The sequence below is a fragment of the Corvus hawaiiensis genome, chromosome Z (assembly GCF_020740725.1).
Source record: "Corvus hawaiiensis isolate bCorHaw1 chromosome Z, bCorHaw1.pri.cur, whole genome shotgun sequence".
Classification (NCBI taxonomy): domain Eukaryota; kingdom Metazoa; phylum Chordata; class Aves; order Passeriformes; family Corvidae; genus Corvus; species Corvus hawaiiensis.
The window spans coordinates 30,213,032-30,226,642 of NC_063255.1; the positions used below are offsets into that span (position 1 = coordinate 30,213,032).

Below are 13,611 nucleotides of genomic sequence, written 5' to 3' on the forward strand. Positions count from 1 at the left end.
CCCCGGTGATTCATTTACATGTTAACTAACTTCTGCAAAAGCACAGTCACGAGTAAGACCACATAGCAGATTGTTTACACATACATGCAGAAGTGTAGATTAGGAGTTGCACAGAGAGATTGAGGTGATAATCATCTAAAAACTTCAGTTTTGTCTTGAGTATGCCATCTATTCTTTAAGGATATCAAGAGACCACTTCTCTTGATAGTTCTGATGGTAACTCAGATTGAGGGATTCTCCCTCACTTTCCTCCTAATTTCTGTCTTGCTCCAACTTGCTTCAGCTTCCAGCCATTAATTCCTATTTCATTTCTCTGAGAGATGAAAATGTTAGACTAATCTTAGACTAATAATTTTTCTTCAGCGTGTCTGCAGCATGTTGACAAGACCCTTTTCATTCATCCATTTGTAGGTTAGAGCAAAACCAGTGCACAGATTGTACACACCAGAAGTGCTTCAGCAGTCCTGAGGCCTGTAACAGATACAGGGCTGAGCAAGTAATTTACTGTAATTTACTGGTTGGCCTGTGTACCTTAGGATGGTAGTTTTCTTCTGTCATGCCCTACACTAATCCTGTTTGGAACTCAGAAGGCGGGCAGAAGGGACTATTTTTGTCCCAGCTTCTCTTCCCAACGTTTGGAAAATCTACTTGGCCACACCTTTGGCATCTTGCTGGGAAACAGAGAACCCACATACAGATGTTTCCGCTTAATTTCCTCATTCTAGGCACAGGTATGGCATTCCCTTTTCCCTATCCATTTGTTGGAAACTTTGCAGGAAAGAAGCAGCATGATGGTTCTCCAAAGGCTATGTAGACACTGTCTGAGGGACCAGGAGCCAGTTTCTCAAAGACTGAAACTCAGACCACTGTCAAAAGGAGCCTGGAGCTGGGTCTCACTGTCCTACAGAAAGAAGACCTATTAAGCGTGCAGACTGTGAATCTTCCAAAGAAAACATCAGTCAGTTTATTGTTAGCACTTTATGAACACCAGTTGATCCTCAAACTTGCATTAATCTTCTTCTGTTACTGAAGCAATGCCCAGAACTCTCACTGAGAAAAACCGAGAAACCTGGGTGTATAGTGAGAGGTAATTTATTTAGATTGTGGAGACTTGGACAAGTACTTCTCTTACAAAGAACAATTTAACAAGTATTCAGCACAAGTATAAAAAATTGGCCCATCTCCTTTATAAAGAAGAGAGGTTTCTCCTTTGGAATAAACACAAACAAGAACCAGAGAGAGAGGCACTGAAAAGAGAGAGAGCACAAGCACTGACACTCATCTGTTCTCAGAATGATGAAAATACTGAGGCACCTTCCAGGCAGATGAGACTGAAGGCTTTGAAATTAAGAGGTGCCAAGTTTTCAAATTCTCTCAGTATTCCCATGGCATCTTGTTTTTTGTGGCTATTTACTTCATCCACTAAAGCTCTTGGAATTAAGTGGCTGATAAAATTGGAATGTCAATTTTACAAATAGGAAGGTGGGTGCATGGCCATCAGGACTGCAGTGTGAATGACAATGGCTTAAAAACCAGAAGGGCGACAGTGGTCAGAGTGAGGTGTGTTAATACATTTCCAGCAGTGAAGAGCACAGGTAGTACTACCACGACCATACTAAACTGGAAACGGCTCTCCTGATGTTGTTCCTTTAAATTAAGGCAGAAGTTAAAAACTTTCTTTCAAAGAAGAAACAAATCACTAACAAAATTTGCAGTAACTGTAATCAATGCACTTTTTTCTAACAAAATGTCTTTATAAGCATTAGAGTAATATGGCTACACTGGTGGGGGTTTTTATATTAAAAAACATTTCAGAACAGACAAATTTCAGTAGTAGAAAACTGTACAGAGAAACTATCAATGCTTCTAACCATTTTAGTAAGTAAAAAAAAAGTTAATAAAGTAAATAAAGATGTGAAAAAGGATACAAAGAGAAAATTTACTGGCTTATGAAAATACTTGCATATACAAACCTATCCCCAGGATAATATCCCCAAGAAAATATAAAAATATATACTGAATTTATGCAAATATGCTCTGGAAAGTATGTCTTTTAATACGTTTTACCTGGCCTTTTTAGAGGCTACTAACAATTTATACCTTGAATGAGAATTCATTTTGCTGTACTTACTCTCTGAATGCCAAGTTCACTAACAGCTGCTGCCTAGACAAAAAGTCCTGTTACTTGCTGATGCAGAGTGAAGCCCTTAAACACATGTACCCTCAACAGCATGATCCAGGAAAGGTAGGCAGAGCACACTGACCCATAGCAACACTAATGGAACATTAATATGTCTCCTCCTGTACCTCTTTTCCTCTAAGGCCAAGTATAGATTTGTTGCATCATCTCTGAAGAGGGCAATAAAAAAAACAAACCCAAGTCCCCCTCCCCCAGCTGCTTAAATAAGAAGTCATTTTTTCCCCTCTCATTGGGCAAAATTCAAGATAATTTCTAGCATAACATACAGCATTTGGAAATACAATACAAAAATTCTTAGTAAACTAGCTTCTAAACTGCCCCAATTATTCAATGCAATTAGGCAGTCCATCAAACCCCAGACAGGCATCTTAATGATATCTTTCTGATATTGTTAAGATGTCACATATAAAGAAAATCCAAAATTGTTAACAGTATTTCTGTGCAGTTTCCAGAAGGTATTTGGAAACTGCTTTCTCCCGTAGGCTTTGAAAGTCTGCAAATGAAGTATTTTCAAATAAAGTATTGATATTTAAGAGGCCAGTATTTGCACTAATGCAAGCAGAATTAGTTTCCTAACTTATCTCCTAACTTCAATTACAATTTGATCTGCTTACGAAACTATCAGTAATGTACAACATCCAAATATATGACAGTGATTAAGTAATCCCCATAAGTGTACTGTTCAAAGAGTAAATAAATAGGTTAAAATATGCATATCAATTTTAAAAATAGAGAATAGTATCCATGAAGTGAAGGCATAGCTAAGTTTCTACATTCCAATTCATAACTTTATCATAGTCCTGAATTCGTTGTTTTATGTGAGAAAGCTTATTCTTCAGATATTCACAACGCTCCTTTTTCTCCAGAAATGAAGGATCCTGCCAAAAATACAAAAACCTTTACATTAATATATTAGGCTCCCATACTCTTCCAAGAACAGTCTAGTATCAATTAGGTTCTTGACTAAAAGGACAGTACGTAAATATTCTCAAAAATCACACTCTTTTTCCCTGGCCCTTTCTTATTTCCTGTTTCCCCTTCCTTCATGAAAGGCCAGAAGAAGATGTTCTGCTTTTATATGCTGTAGTTACTTAGTAAACAGCTGTTTTAAAGCAGAAATCTGCAAATATAAATGACATCCTACTACATAATTTAGATTTTATACATATATTTTTACTGCAATAAATGTGCAATAAATCTTTTCCCCCCCTAAAAAGCAATGAAGTTTAACTAACATGGACACAAACTCTGAACTCCATGGAGAAAAAAATGGTATTTGTAATGCATTATGTTTTTAATGGAACACAGATGCATATTTGCTACCTGCATTTAAAAAGAGAAACCTCTTGGACTGCACTGAAAATTACTTTTTGAGAGTGTCTAAATTCCATTCCTCAAAAAATACAAAACTTCTTTTCAAGGGTAAGACTATGTTTTCTGTTTTCATCTGCTGGCTGTGTCAGTCAGTGACTATAACTGAATTAGTCTTCTGAGTGCAGAATGCTAAGAGATGAAGCATACTCTCAGAAGATGAAAACGCTCAACTGTTGGGTTGTGGTTTGGGTTTTTTTTCCCACACGTGGCTACTGGAATCATTATTCTCAAAACTTGTTGGCATGCTTGTTGGCATGAGTGTATGGGTTGTGTCCAAACCTTGCCGAAGTTTAAGAAGACTGTAATAGCTACAGATGCCCTGAGGTACTGAATTCTGCCTAGTGTCAGAAGTACTGGCTATTTACACTCTCTTTGCTAGTCATTAGATTAAGTAGCAATGTAAATCTAAAAACACTTACATTTTTCTTCTTCTTGTATTCTTGCAGAACTTTTGATATCCTTTCCTGTTCCTAATGAGAGACCACAGATTTTTAAACTTTGAGTGTGCTCCACATCTTCATGTAAATTCTACAAAATACTCATCAGAATTCTCATCTGATCAGTACCTTGTGGTTCTAACATTTTAGATGTAAATCTTGTATTTGAGAAATAATGAAAATACATCAACTGTGACTCACTAGAACTTAAAAGCTACTTGTATGAAACAAAGAAACAACCCCCCACCCAGAAAACCATGTATACATCATAACTGGAACTTGGTATCCCTAATTAATGCCCAGAGAAGATGTAACATATAGGGAAACTCGCACCAAGTCACAGCCAGCATTAGAAGACATCGTGCCCTAGCTGAAAGACAGTCAGAAATTGCCTAATACCACCTAATAGCACTATTTTCCATGAGCCCATTTCAAAGGTACTTACATATATGCTTTCAGGATGGTATGGAAGCTGTTTCAGCAATGCATCCAGCTCATCAAACTTTTTTAATACAGCATGAACTTCCATAGACAGTTCTTTATACTCAGCAAACTGATCGTTGAATACTGCTTTGTACCGGTCTCTCATTTCATTTGTTTGAATTACAGGGTATTTCCTGAAAAACAAAAAAATGTCAAGAATTAGTTTTAGAGATACAACTTATTAACACCACTTAGACTCTCCACCTTGACAGTGCATTTCTGTATTTTTTTGCTAGTCTCATAACCTCCTGAAATTTGCATATCTGTAAAGCATTGAAATCAGAGAATCACAGTATAGTTGAGGTTGTAAGAGACGTCTGGAGGTTATCTGATCTGACCTCCTGCACAACCAGGAACACTTAGACCAGGACTGTGTCCAGACAGCTTTTGATATCTCCAAGCACGGAGACTCAATCTCTATGGGAAACCTGTGCAAACCCTCACAGAGAAAAGTAAATTTTCCTAATATTCAGGTGAAACCTCCCTTATTTCTATTTGTGCCCACAGCAAATAGTGTAAAAATTAATTTATGACATCATACTTGGAAAGGCCTACCCTTTAAAGGGGAGCATGTTACAAATTTAGCACTTACAAAGTGTAAGAGTAGTCAAATTTCAGGCCCTAAAAAGGCAATTTCCCATGTATTTTATTTTTTTTTCCCTCTAATATCTGCATGGTGGTCTTCTGTTCCTTTGGCAGTTAGTGTACTTGCTAGATTCTGCTTTAACATTTGAAGTTTGTTTTTTAAATTGAGATTCCTTATTTATAGTTACTGGTCTTATGCCACTGATACCAGCCCCATCCTCTCTACCTCTTAACGTTAACTTAAAACACAATTATGAGTTCCCACAGCATATGCATGGGAGAGAAACCACAAGTGCATACAGGAGAAATGCAGAGTGAAAAACATTGTTCAAGTATCCTCCACTAAGTTGGTTCATCAAAATCAAGTCACTTACGCTAAGTAGTCTGGCATCACTATAGGTTTAGGAATGTGGCCTGCAGGTATATGACCATTAAGTAGCTCTGGTTTTCTTTCCACTGATTTGAGCTGCCTGTAACTGACTTCTTCCCTTGGTCTGTCATCATCTTCATACTGTTTTAAAAGAGAAAGAATTTGTTCATAATGAAATCAGTTTTATATAAATCACAAAATACACAACTTGTTTGAAGACCGAGATACATGTATTGAGGAGTAGTAGAAGGAAGTCACAGATATTTCTTACAACTCTTATTGTAATTAGAAAATCAGTTCAATGAGTTACAGTAATGCTTGTCACACAGTATTTTTCTTCAGTTTATCCTAAGGGCAGTACAGATAAATACTTCTGGAAGTTTGGAAAGATTTGTTTTAAAAAATAGTGTATGGAAGTTTCCTTCGGTATTCATTTAATTTGTGAATGAACTGGAATAATTCAGTTCTCTGGAGTTCCCTTTTCTCCTTGTTTCCTTTTGCACCATTCATCCCTTGATCCACAAATAAAAACATGTGCAATCTTGTTAGAAGACAAACAAAAGGATCCTGATCCAGTACTGAATCAACAGAGAAAACAGTGGTAGGAAATTCACAGTGTCTAACAGGAGACATTTAGGACTGAAATTAATACACCGTAATTTCTCTGGAAACCTTATACAATCTTTGCAGTGTATGCAATAATAGTTTCTGTGGCTGAAACACTCACATTGCTGATGCTTTAAAACTGGCAAGGGGGTCTTTGGAGTAGTCTCAGAGACCAAGGAAGAAGCTAAACTCACAGGGCACCAGCACTGTGCGTCTGCTGGCTCTCCTGCAAATTAGGCACACAGCTAGGAGGAGTGAGTGTCTAAAACCTATCATCAGACGACCTGCTGTTTTAGTCATGTCTGCCAAACTCTGTGATAAATGCTACCGAACTTGCCACGTCGTAGAAAAGGGCAAGTGCACATAGAGAGGTAGCCATTACATCTGCTATTTTACAATTTTATAGATTTTATAACCTAGCTGAACTAGGAGTAACTTCTTAACAAGCTTCTTTTGAATCTTCTAGGCAGGGGAATGCTCTCCAAACTAACTTGAAGAACGAAACCCCATCTCTTCCCAGTCAAATAAGTAAGTAAATAAATAAATTTAAATAGTCACAAGGAAAATAATAACCATTTAGAATTACCAGTAAACACAAAAATAAATTCCTATTTCCTACCTTCTTTTCTGGAAAAGTGGATTGTGTTTTCATCTATCAAAAAAAAATTTAAAAAAAAAGGAAATAACTAAGTTTTATTTTCAGCAAAGATAGTATACAAAAGCACAGACTCCTAAAATATAAACATTTTCAAAATAATACTCTACAGAAAATTACATTTATATTTAGGTGTGAAGAAATTTAGCACAAAAATATTTTCAGATCCACTAATTTAAAGAGTGTTTATGGAAAACAACCACCCAAACCCCAGAACAACAGGATTTCCCAGAGCACAGCTGTAAGGAACAGCTTGCAGGAAATACTCCATCCACTTCCCAAGCTCCTTTATTATTTCACATTCCAGCCCATGTTAACTCGCTAACACTCTGAGCCTAATTCATTGCCTAGAACACACAACAGTGCACTAACCGGTAGCTCAACCTGCAGCTGTTCTGCACAGCACTCTCCAGAGTCTAATCTCTTATTAAAGTATTCCCTTTAGAAATGTTTAGTAACTGGCCTAAAAAAACTTGGATAGTAACAGGGAAGAATTAACACCTTGTGTGTAACTCAGGCAATCACCTCATTCTTGCAGGACATACTATCAGTCGGTTACAAAACTTTTAGTGAAGAGTTACAATTACTTTCCAAAAGAAAAGTCTCAGTTTTATGGAAACCAGTGTTAAATGAAAATGCTGCAAATCAGACTGCAGTCACAGAACAGAGGAAATGCAACTTCAAACTCTCTCTCTCTCCTTCTAAACTCATGTAAAGGCTGACCCCTCCTTAAGTTAGGGTTATGTACATTTGACACACATTAATTTTCACGCTATATTAACTTACTCATTTTTTAAAGGGTTTTTTGTTGGTGTTTTCAAATGAAGGACGTTTTACACAAATTACTTTGAACTCTCTAGGTATGAGTGTTAAATCCCTACTGTTATAGTTTATCATTAACCAGGCAAGTATCGAATGCTTCTAGTGTGGGCAAGGCCAGTAGTCAGGCAAAATATTTTATATGAAAAAGATGCAGCTGACCGCAATTTGAGACACTACAATTTAGCCAATGCTGTTATTACTAATATTTGCTGATAACTATTGTGAGGAAAGCTGAAAAGGCATAAAGAAGTTGCTTGGAGTTTTGCTTGCAAAACAAAAATCAGTATTTCACATTCTTAGGTTTATGCACACTAGCACTTGATGTGCTGAAAGCACAGTCTTCAGATAAATGCTAGGTGGCTTTAAGCCACCTAACCCTGCTGAACAGATGAACGTTGTTCGTTTCTTCCTTTGGAAAACACACACTAGGAAGTAGTTCAACAGCTGACTCAGGAAGAGAGCCCAGTATTATGAAGAGAACACTGCCAGGTCCTTACCCAAGGTGAATTATAAACAACCAAAAAAAAAAGGTATCCAAGACTTTGGATCTGACACCTTAAAAATGCCTTTCATTTGTCAGTTTCTAATACTGTATGGCTGGTTAAAATTCAGCCTCAAGGCTATAGCCCTGCTGCAGACAAGACAATTGCTTCGACTCCATCTATGCCATGGTAAGATCTTAAAAGTGCTCCCCATCATGTGGTAACAGGTAGATAGAAAACGATAACTAATAACTTACCTCCTGTTCCATTAATTCCCTGTGCCTCCTGGCTGCTTCATGCCTCCATAACTTTAGGGAAACCACCGCACTAATTAGATACATGATCACCGTGACAAACAAGAAGATGATTGCTGCAGTCTGACCTCCCTCCACACGGCAAAAAGATGCATTTATCGGCGTCTTAAACCACTGGTAATAGCAGAGCCCACCTCGGTTGGTATCGTTTACGTACACTATGGCAGCCGACATGTACAGGAAGAACAAGGCCACATTGATCCCAAACTCGGTCAGAGGCCACCAGTTGGAATCGAGGAGGATAGTTCGGTAGTACATGGACATGCCCAGCACGAGCAGCACTATCGTGACGATCCACGCCATTCCCGCCACCACCAGGATGAAAGGCGTTTTGGGCCCGCTGTAGGAGTATCCCCCATAGGCGCTGCCCGCCCCGTATCCGTAGGGCTGCGAGTACCCGAACATGTTGTACCACTCGTTGTCCTTGTGCACGTAGGCGGTGACACAGGCGAAGACGGCGGCGCCCAGCAGCAGCTCCGCCACGCCGAGGATCCTGAGCAACCCTGCCCAGGACTTCATGTAGGCGTACCGCTGGTGGTACTCCTCCACCCGCTCGCTGTACGTCTGCCCAGTGCCGGCGCGGCGCTCCAGCGAGCTCAAGGGGTCTCCGGAAGGCAGCATGGCCTCGGCCTCCTTCCGAGAGTTGTAGCTCCCGCCCGACCCCCCGAAAGGGTCCGTGTAGGAGCCAGGCACAGCCTTGGTCCCCGGCTGCAGCGGGGTGGGAGAGGGAGGCGGCGAGCACTCGACCCCGTCCGAGATGTACCTGATGTCGGAGGCCGTGCTATCCCAGCTGGAGCCGGGGTGGCGTCTCCCTTTAAAGAAGTTCTTCCAGGAGTCCGGAATGAACCGCCGAACCGGCTTGAGCTCTGCCGGCCCGCCGGGGCTGGGGGTGCCCCCGCCCGGGCCGAAGGGAGGCTGCAGGGGCAGCGGAGGCGGCGGCAGCGGGGCGGCGGCGGACCCGGGGCTGGCCCCGCGGGGCAGCGGGGACCTGCCGGACCGCCCGCCCTGCGAGCTCCGCGACATGGCCGGCGCTCAGCGCGGCCCCGGGCGCTCGCCGGCCCCGCTCGGCTCACCCGACGGGAGGGAACTGCCGCGAGGTCCCAAGGGCGGCCGGCACCGGAGAAGGACAAGCCGAGCGGAGAGCGCCCACTGACCCAGGAGCAGCTGCCCAACACCTGTAGCGCCCCGGCGGCCTCACCTGCGGCGGCCCCACGGCCTTCGCCCGGGGAGGCGGGAGCTTCCGGCCGGCCGGGAGTGGCGGGACCGCCCCGGCCAGGAGCTGTGGGAGCTTTCCCGAAATCGCGGCGCGCTGGCGGTGCGGGTGCCGGCGGGGAGCGGGGCGCGGCCGGGCCCCGCGGGAGGGCTGGGCGCCGTGACTCACAGCATGACAGAATGGGTCAGGTTGGAAGGGACCGCCGAGGGTCGTGTGTTCCAACCTCCCTGCTCAGGCAGGGTCATCCTAGAGTACATCGCACAGGATTGCATCCAGACAGTTCTTGAGTAACTCCGGTGAGGGAGAGTCCACAATCTGTTCCAATGCTCGGTTACTCGCACAGAAAAAAAAAGGTATTCTTCATATTGAGGTGGAACTTACTTTGCATCAGTTTCTGCCCATTGCCTCTTGTCCTATTGCTTGGCACCACCGAGAGGAGCCTGGCTCCATCGTCTTGACACCTTCCCTTTAGGTACTTCCAGACGTTGATCAGGTCTCCTCTCAGTCATCTCCTCTTGAGGCTGAACAGACCCAGCTTCCCCAGCCTTTCCTTAGGTAAGAGAGATGCTTCAGTCCCCTAATCAGCATTGTTGCCCTCCAGTGCAACCCCTTCAGCAGCTTCATGTCTCTCTTGTACTGAGGACCCCAGAACTGGACACAGAACTCCAGGTGTGGTATTTCCGGGGCTAAGCAGAGGGGCAGGATTACTTCCCTTGACCTGCTGGCAATTCTCTTCCTAATGCACTGCAGAATTCCATTTGCCTTCTTGGCCACAGGGGCACTGCTGGCTCATGGACAGCTTGTTGTCCAGCAGGACCCCCAGGTTGTTCTCCACAGAGCTGCGGTTCAGTCCCAGCCTGTGCTGGTGCTAGGGTAGTGCCTGGCATGGAGCTGGCCCAGTGACAGGGAAATCCGAAGCACTGAACACTGCTGTTCTCCCATCGTTTATCAGGTTCAGGAACTGAAGAAGAAATCTGGTGTGCTGCACCATTGTCTTCTGCAAAGGGCTTTTTACATTCACCGCATGTATCTGCAGCTGAGTACAAAACAACATTAATGCAGTAGGAGTTTTATTTACATTGTCAGTATGGGCTATCAACATGTTTACAGTATGCTTCTGTCATTTCTTTTACAAGTTTTAAAATTCCATACAGTGATTTTTTTAAGGTATAAATTTTAATAACATTTTCAAAGCCTCACAACTTATCAATCATGGACTCTGGAAACAAACTGCACAAATGCAAGGTAAATAAAAATGTGTCTAAAATAAAGAGTGTTTCCTTAATTAAATTAAATACCTTTACAGATGTCTTCCTAATATCTTGCATGAAAGAAATCTGACCTAAGCAAAATAATCACCAATACCATATTGGGTAGATCACAATACAATTAGAATTAAAGACACTGGAAAATAATTAATTCATATGTTTAGTGAAGTGGTCCTGTTTATGTTTGCATTATTTTGGCTACTGAAGTTTATATATATTTGAAGTGTTTTTCACATTTTCATAGCATACTTACAGATTGCCTCCAAATAACAAACCCCTACAGTCCATAAGCTATGTATTTATCACACAGTTATCATTACATACCTTGAAAAATTAATTAATCTAGATGGTAAAGCCTTAGTTAAGACATAAAGCCTTTTATTAGGAGTAATTAACATAGCTTAGTGACCCAGATGTCTAAACAGTGTTTTTTGGATTACATACCATTCACAGTAATCACCTGGTACTTGTCTCATCGTACACATTTTTAAAATGCAAACTTTGGCTGTGTTTATTATAGCAGGGAAAAGCTTTTAAAGCCTTTAAAAGGATCAGTAAGCAATGAGGATCTAGTTAATAGAGTCAGTGGGATTTCCAAAAGGCTTCTCACCAAGTCCCCTAAAGGGGCCTTCTTTTGAAAGAAACCTTAAGCCTTAAAAGAAGTCTTACACCTAAAATAAGATCTTAAGAGTAAAGTTTGATAAATAATTAACAGGTGGGAAGGAAATGGGAGAAGGGAGTATGAGTTAATGGTTAACTCCTGCAATGGATGGAAGTTGCCACTACAGTTCTTCAGAGATCAGAGCTGGGACCTGGGCTATCCAGTACATTCCTGAGCGTAACTCTGTGAAAAAAAGGGAACCCTGTGAAGACTGAGATGAACAACTTTGCTGCTGATGCTAAGTTAGACAGGCCAGTAAGGATGTGGTCTGCCAGAAGAATTGTGCCAGGACTTTATGAGACCGGATGGCAAAAAACATAATGAATTCAACATATGCAAATACCTGAAATCCATGCGGTAAAAAAAAGAGATGAAGGATTTAAAATACTGTAACATGAGGACCCTGACTCATGTATTTATAAAAGCATGACGTGCCTCACTTCTGACGGGACAGATAATTATTTAATTCTATAAAGTTAGTTAAGTTTTGAAGATATTCTTGGTGTTATTTAAAACTGTATGAGCTGACACAGGCAGGCAGCCAGAACAACTACAAATTTGCAGTTAGAACAAAACCAATAAATTTATCTCCATTACCTTGCTAATGAGGGGATCCCCAAAGCAGCACCCGGGCAGAGGCATACAAGCAGAGATGGTTCATGCTAGAGGATCGCTGGACTGTGGTTCTCAGAGGCTTATCAAGAGTTATTTCCAACTGCAAGGTCACTTGAGTGATTTACAATCCTTCTCAACAGTCATCCAAACTTTAACCCATTCCTGCCGACACAAACCTAATAGTGGAGCTTCAATCTTGGCTATGTGGCTGTGTGACTACAAGCGTATTTATTTACCACCAATATCTACACACCATATGGGGGGGGTTTTAGGCAAAAGCAGAGGTAGTATTGACACTTTGAGTTACAAAAATCAACAAATGAACAACTACCTCACAACTAAGTGCAAGAGTTTCCCTCAATGGGTTTGCTAACATAGCATTTTAAGGCAGTAGCTCCATCTAAATATGCTTTGGTTATAAAAAGCAGCTTGAAAAGAGATTTTGAAGCAAGACAGTTCTCTTGATACTGGTAAGGGAGGGACACAACATAAAAACAAGAGTGAAAAACCTGCTATACCACAATTAATGTCTATACTCTGTGCAAGGTAAAACAGCAAGATGGCTTTAATGATAACTACACATAAGCTGCTGAAGAATCAGTCCAGAAAACATATAAGCAGTTGGAGTTAATATATATAGGTCATAAATACGGTCAATTCCCCAATTTCTGCCTTCACTAGATATTAAAATTACAGTTTTTATCCTTCAGTTATAAATTTCACCATTAGTGCAAGCCAACATACTTTTATTTTCTACACTCTACATGAGTATTGATTCAAATGTAAACAATTGACAAGTGCTTTGGTACCTCATGAACAAGCTATTTTTGATAAGCACTTAAAAACTGTCACATTTATGTGACAGTTTAACGTGGTTGAAACTGCACAAGCTTAAACTTAACATTAGGAATATTTTGTGGTATTTCTACATTACTTTTGTCTCCATGAACATGGAATTAAGACTCTCCCAGAAATATGGAGAGAGACTAACTTGGACACAGAGAACAGAATTTGTCAGAGGTCCCCAATTTATTTTTTCATTTAAGGAAAAATGCAAATGTACCTCTTCAAGCAAGTATTTTCAAAAAAGTAGCTTTTAGTAAAATATTTGACAAGTTTAACATTGAATGGAAATCTCATCTGCACTACTACTACTTCCCTGTGGATTTACGTGTAGTATCTCCCTTGAAGCATCAAGCACTTTATTACTGATAAGGAACCTCTGGGGCTCAGATAAAGTCCAGAACCTCATACTTTTGATGCGGTTTAGCAGTCATTAAGAATTCACCATCAGCTATACTAAACCAGACATATGAAGCAATACAGCTTGTAAGAAAATAATTGCCTTCTAACCGTCATGAACAGTTAGAGAAGAATCTAGAAGTTCAATTTCAGAGTATAAAAAATGCATGTATGAATAGGAAATTACATTTATATTTCTAGGTATTATTCCAACAAAGGACAACAGCAGTACTCAGGTATTCATTCTGACATCATTTATGTCAGAAAAAAGTCTGCATAGTTGT

At 40.9% G+C, this 13,611-nt stretch overlaps 1 protein-coding gene across 2 annotated transcripts; it reads right to left on the reverse strand.

The window, feature by feature from the left end:
- Positions 1–941: 941 nt before the first annotated feature.
- On the reverse strand, positions 942–9,648 carry MARVELD2 (MARVEL domain containing 2). Of its 2 annotated transcripts, XM_048291603.1 has the most exons (6): positions 8,272–9,643; positions 6,675–6,707; positions 5,454–5,590; positions 4,457–4,628; positions 3,994–4,044; positions 942–3,078 (listed from the first exon to the last, which is right to left on the reverse strand). In XM_048291603.1, the coding sequence occupies exons 1-6, from the start codon at positions 9,349–9,351 to the stop codon at positions 2,962–2,964; spliced, it is 1,590 nt and encodes a 529-aa protein (XP_048147560.1). In that variant the 5' UTR covers positions 9,352–9,643; the 3' UTR covers positions 942–2,961. The 2 variants fall into 2 exon arrangements, with proteins under 2 accessions (XP_048147560.1, XP_048147561.1); XM_048291604.1 differs by lacking the exon at positions 6,675–6,707 and having other exon boundaries at positions 8,272–9,648.
- Positions 9,649–13,611: the final 3,963 nt, after the last annotated feature.

Bases quoted from the DNA above. Each gene is read 5' to 3' on its own strand.
- MARVELD2 (XM_048291603.1), bottom strand. From the start codon at position 9,351: ATGTCGCGGAGCTCGCAGGGCGGGCGGTCCGGCAGGTCCCCGCTGCCC. The intron at 5,591-6,674 runs GTAGGAAATAGG...CTTTTAAAACAG, and splicing joins CCACTTTTCCAGAAAAGAAG to TATGAAGATGATGACAGACC. The intron at 3,079-3,993 runs GTAAGTGTTTTT...TATTTTTGGCAG, and splicing joins AATACAAGAAGAAGAAAAAT to GATCCTTCATTTCTGGAGAA.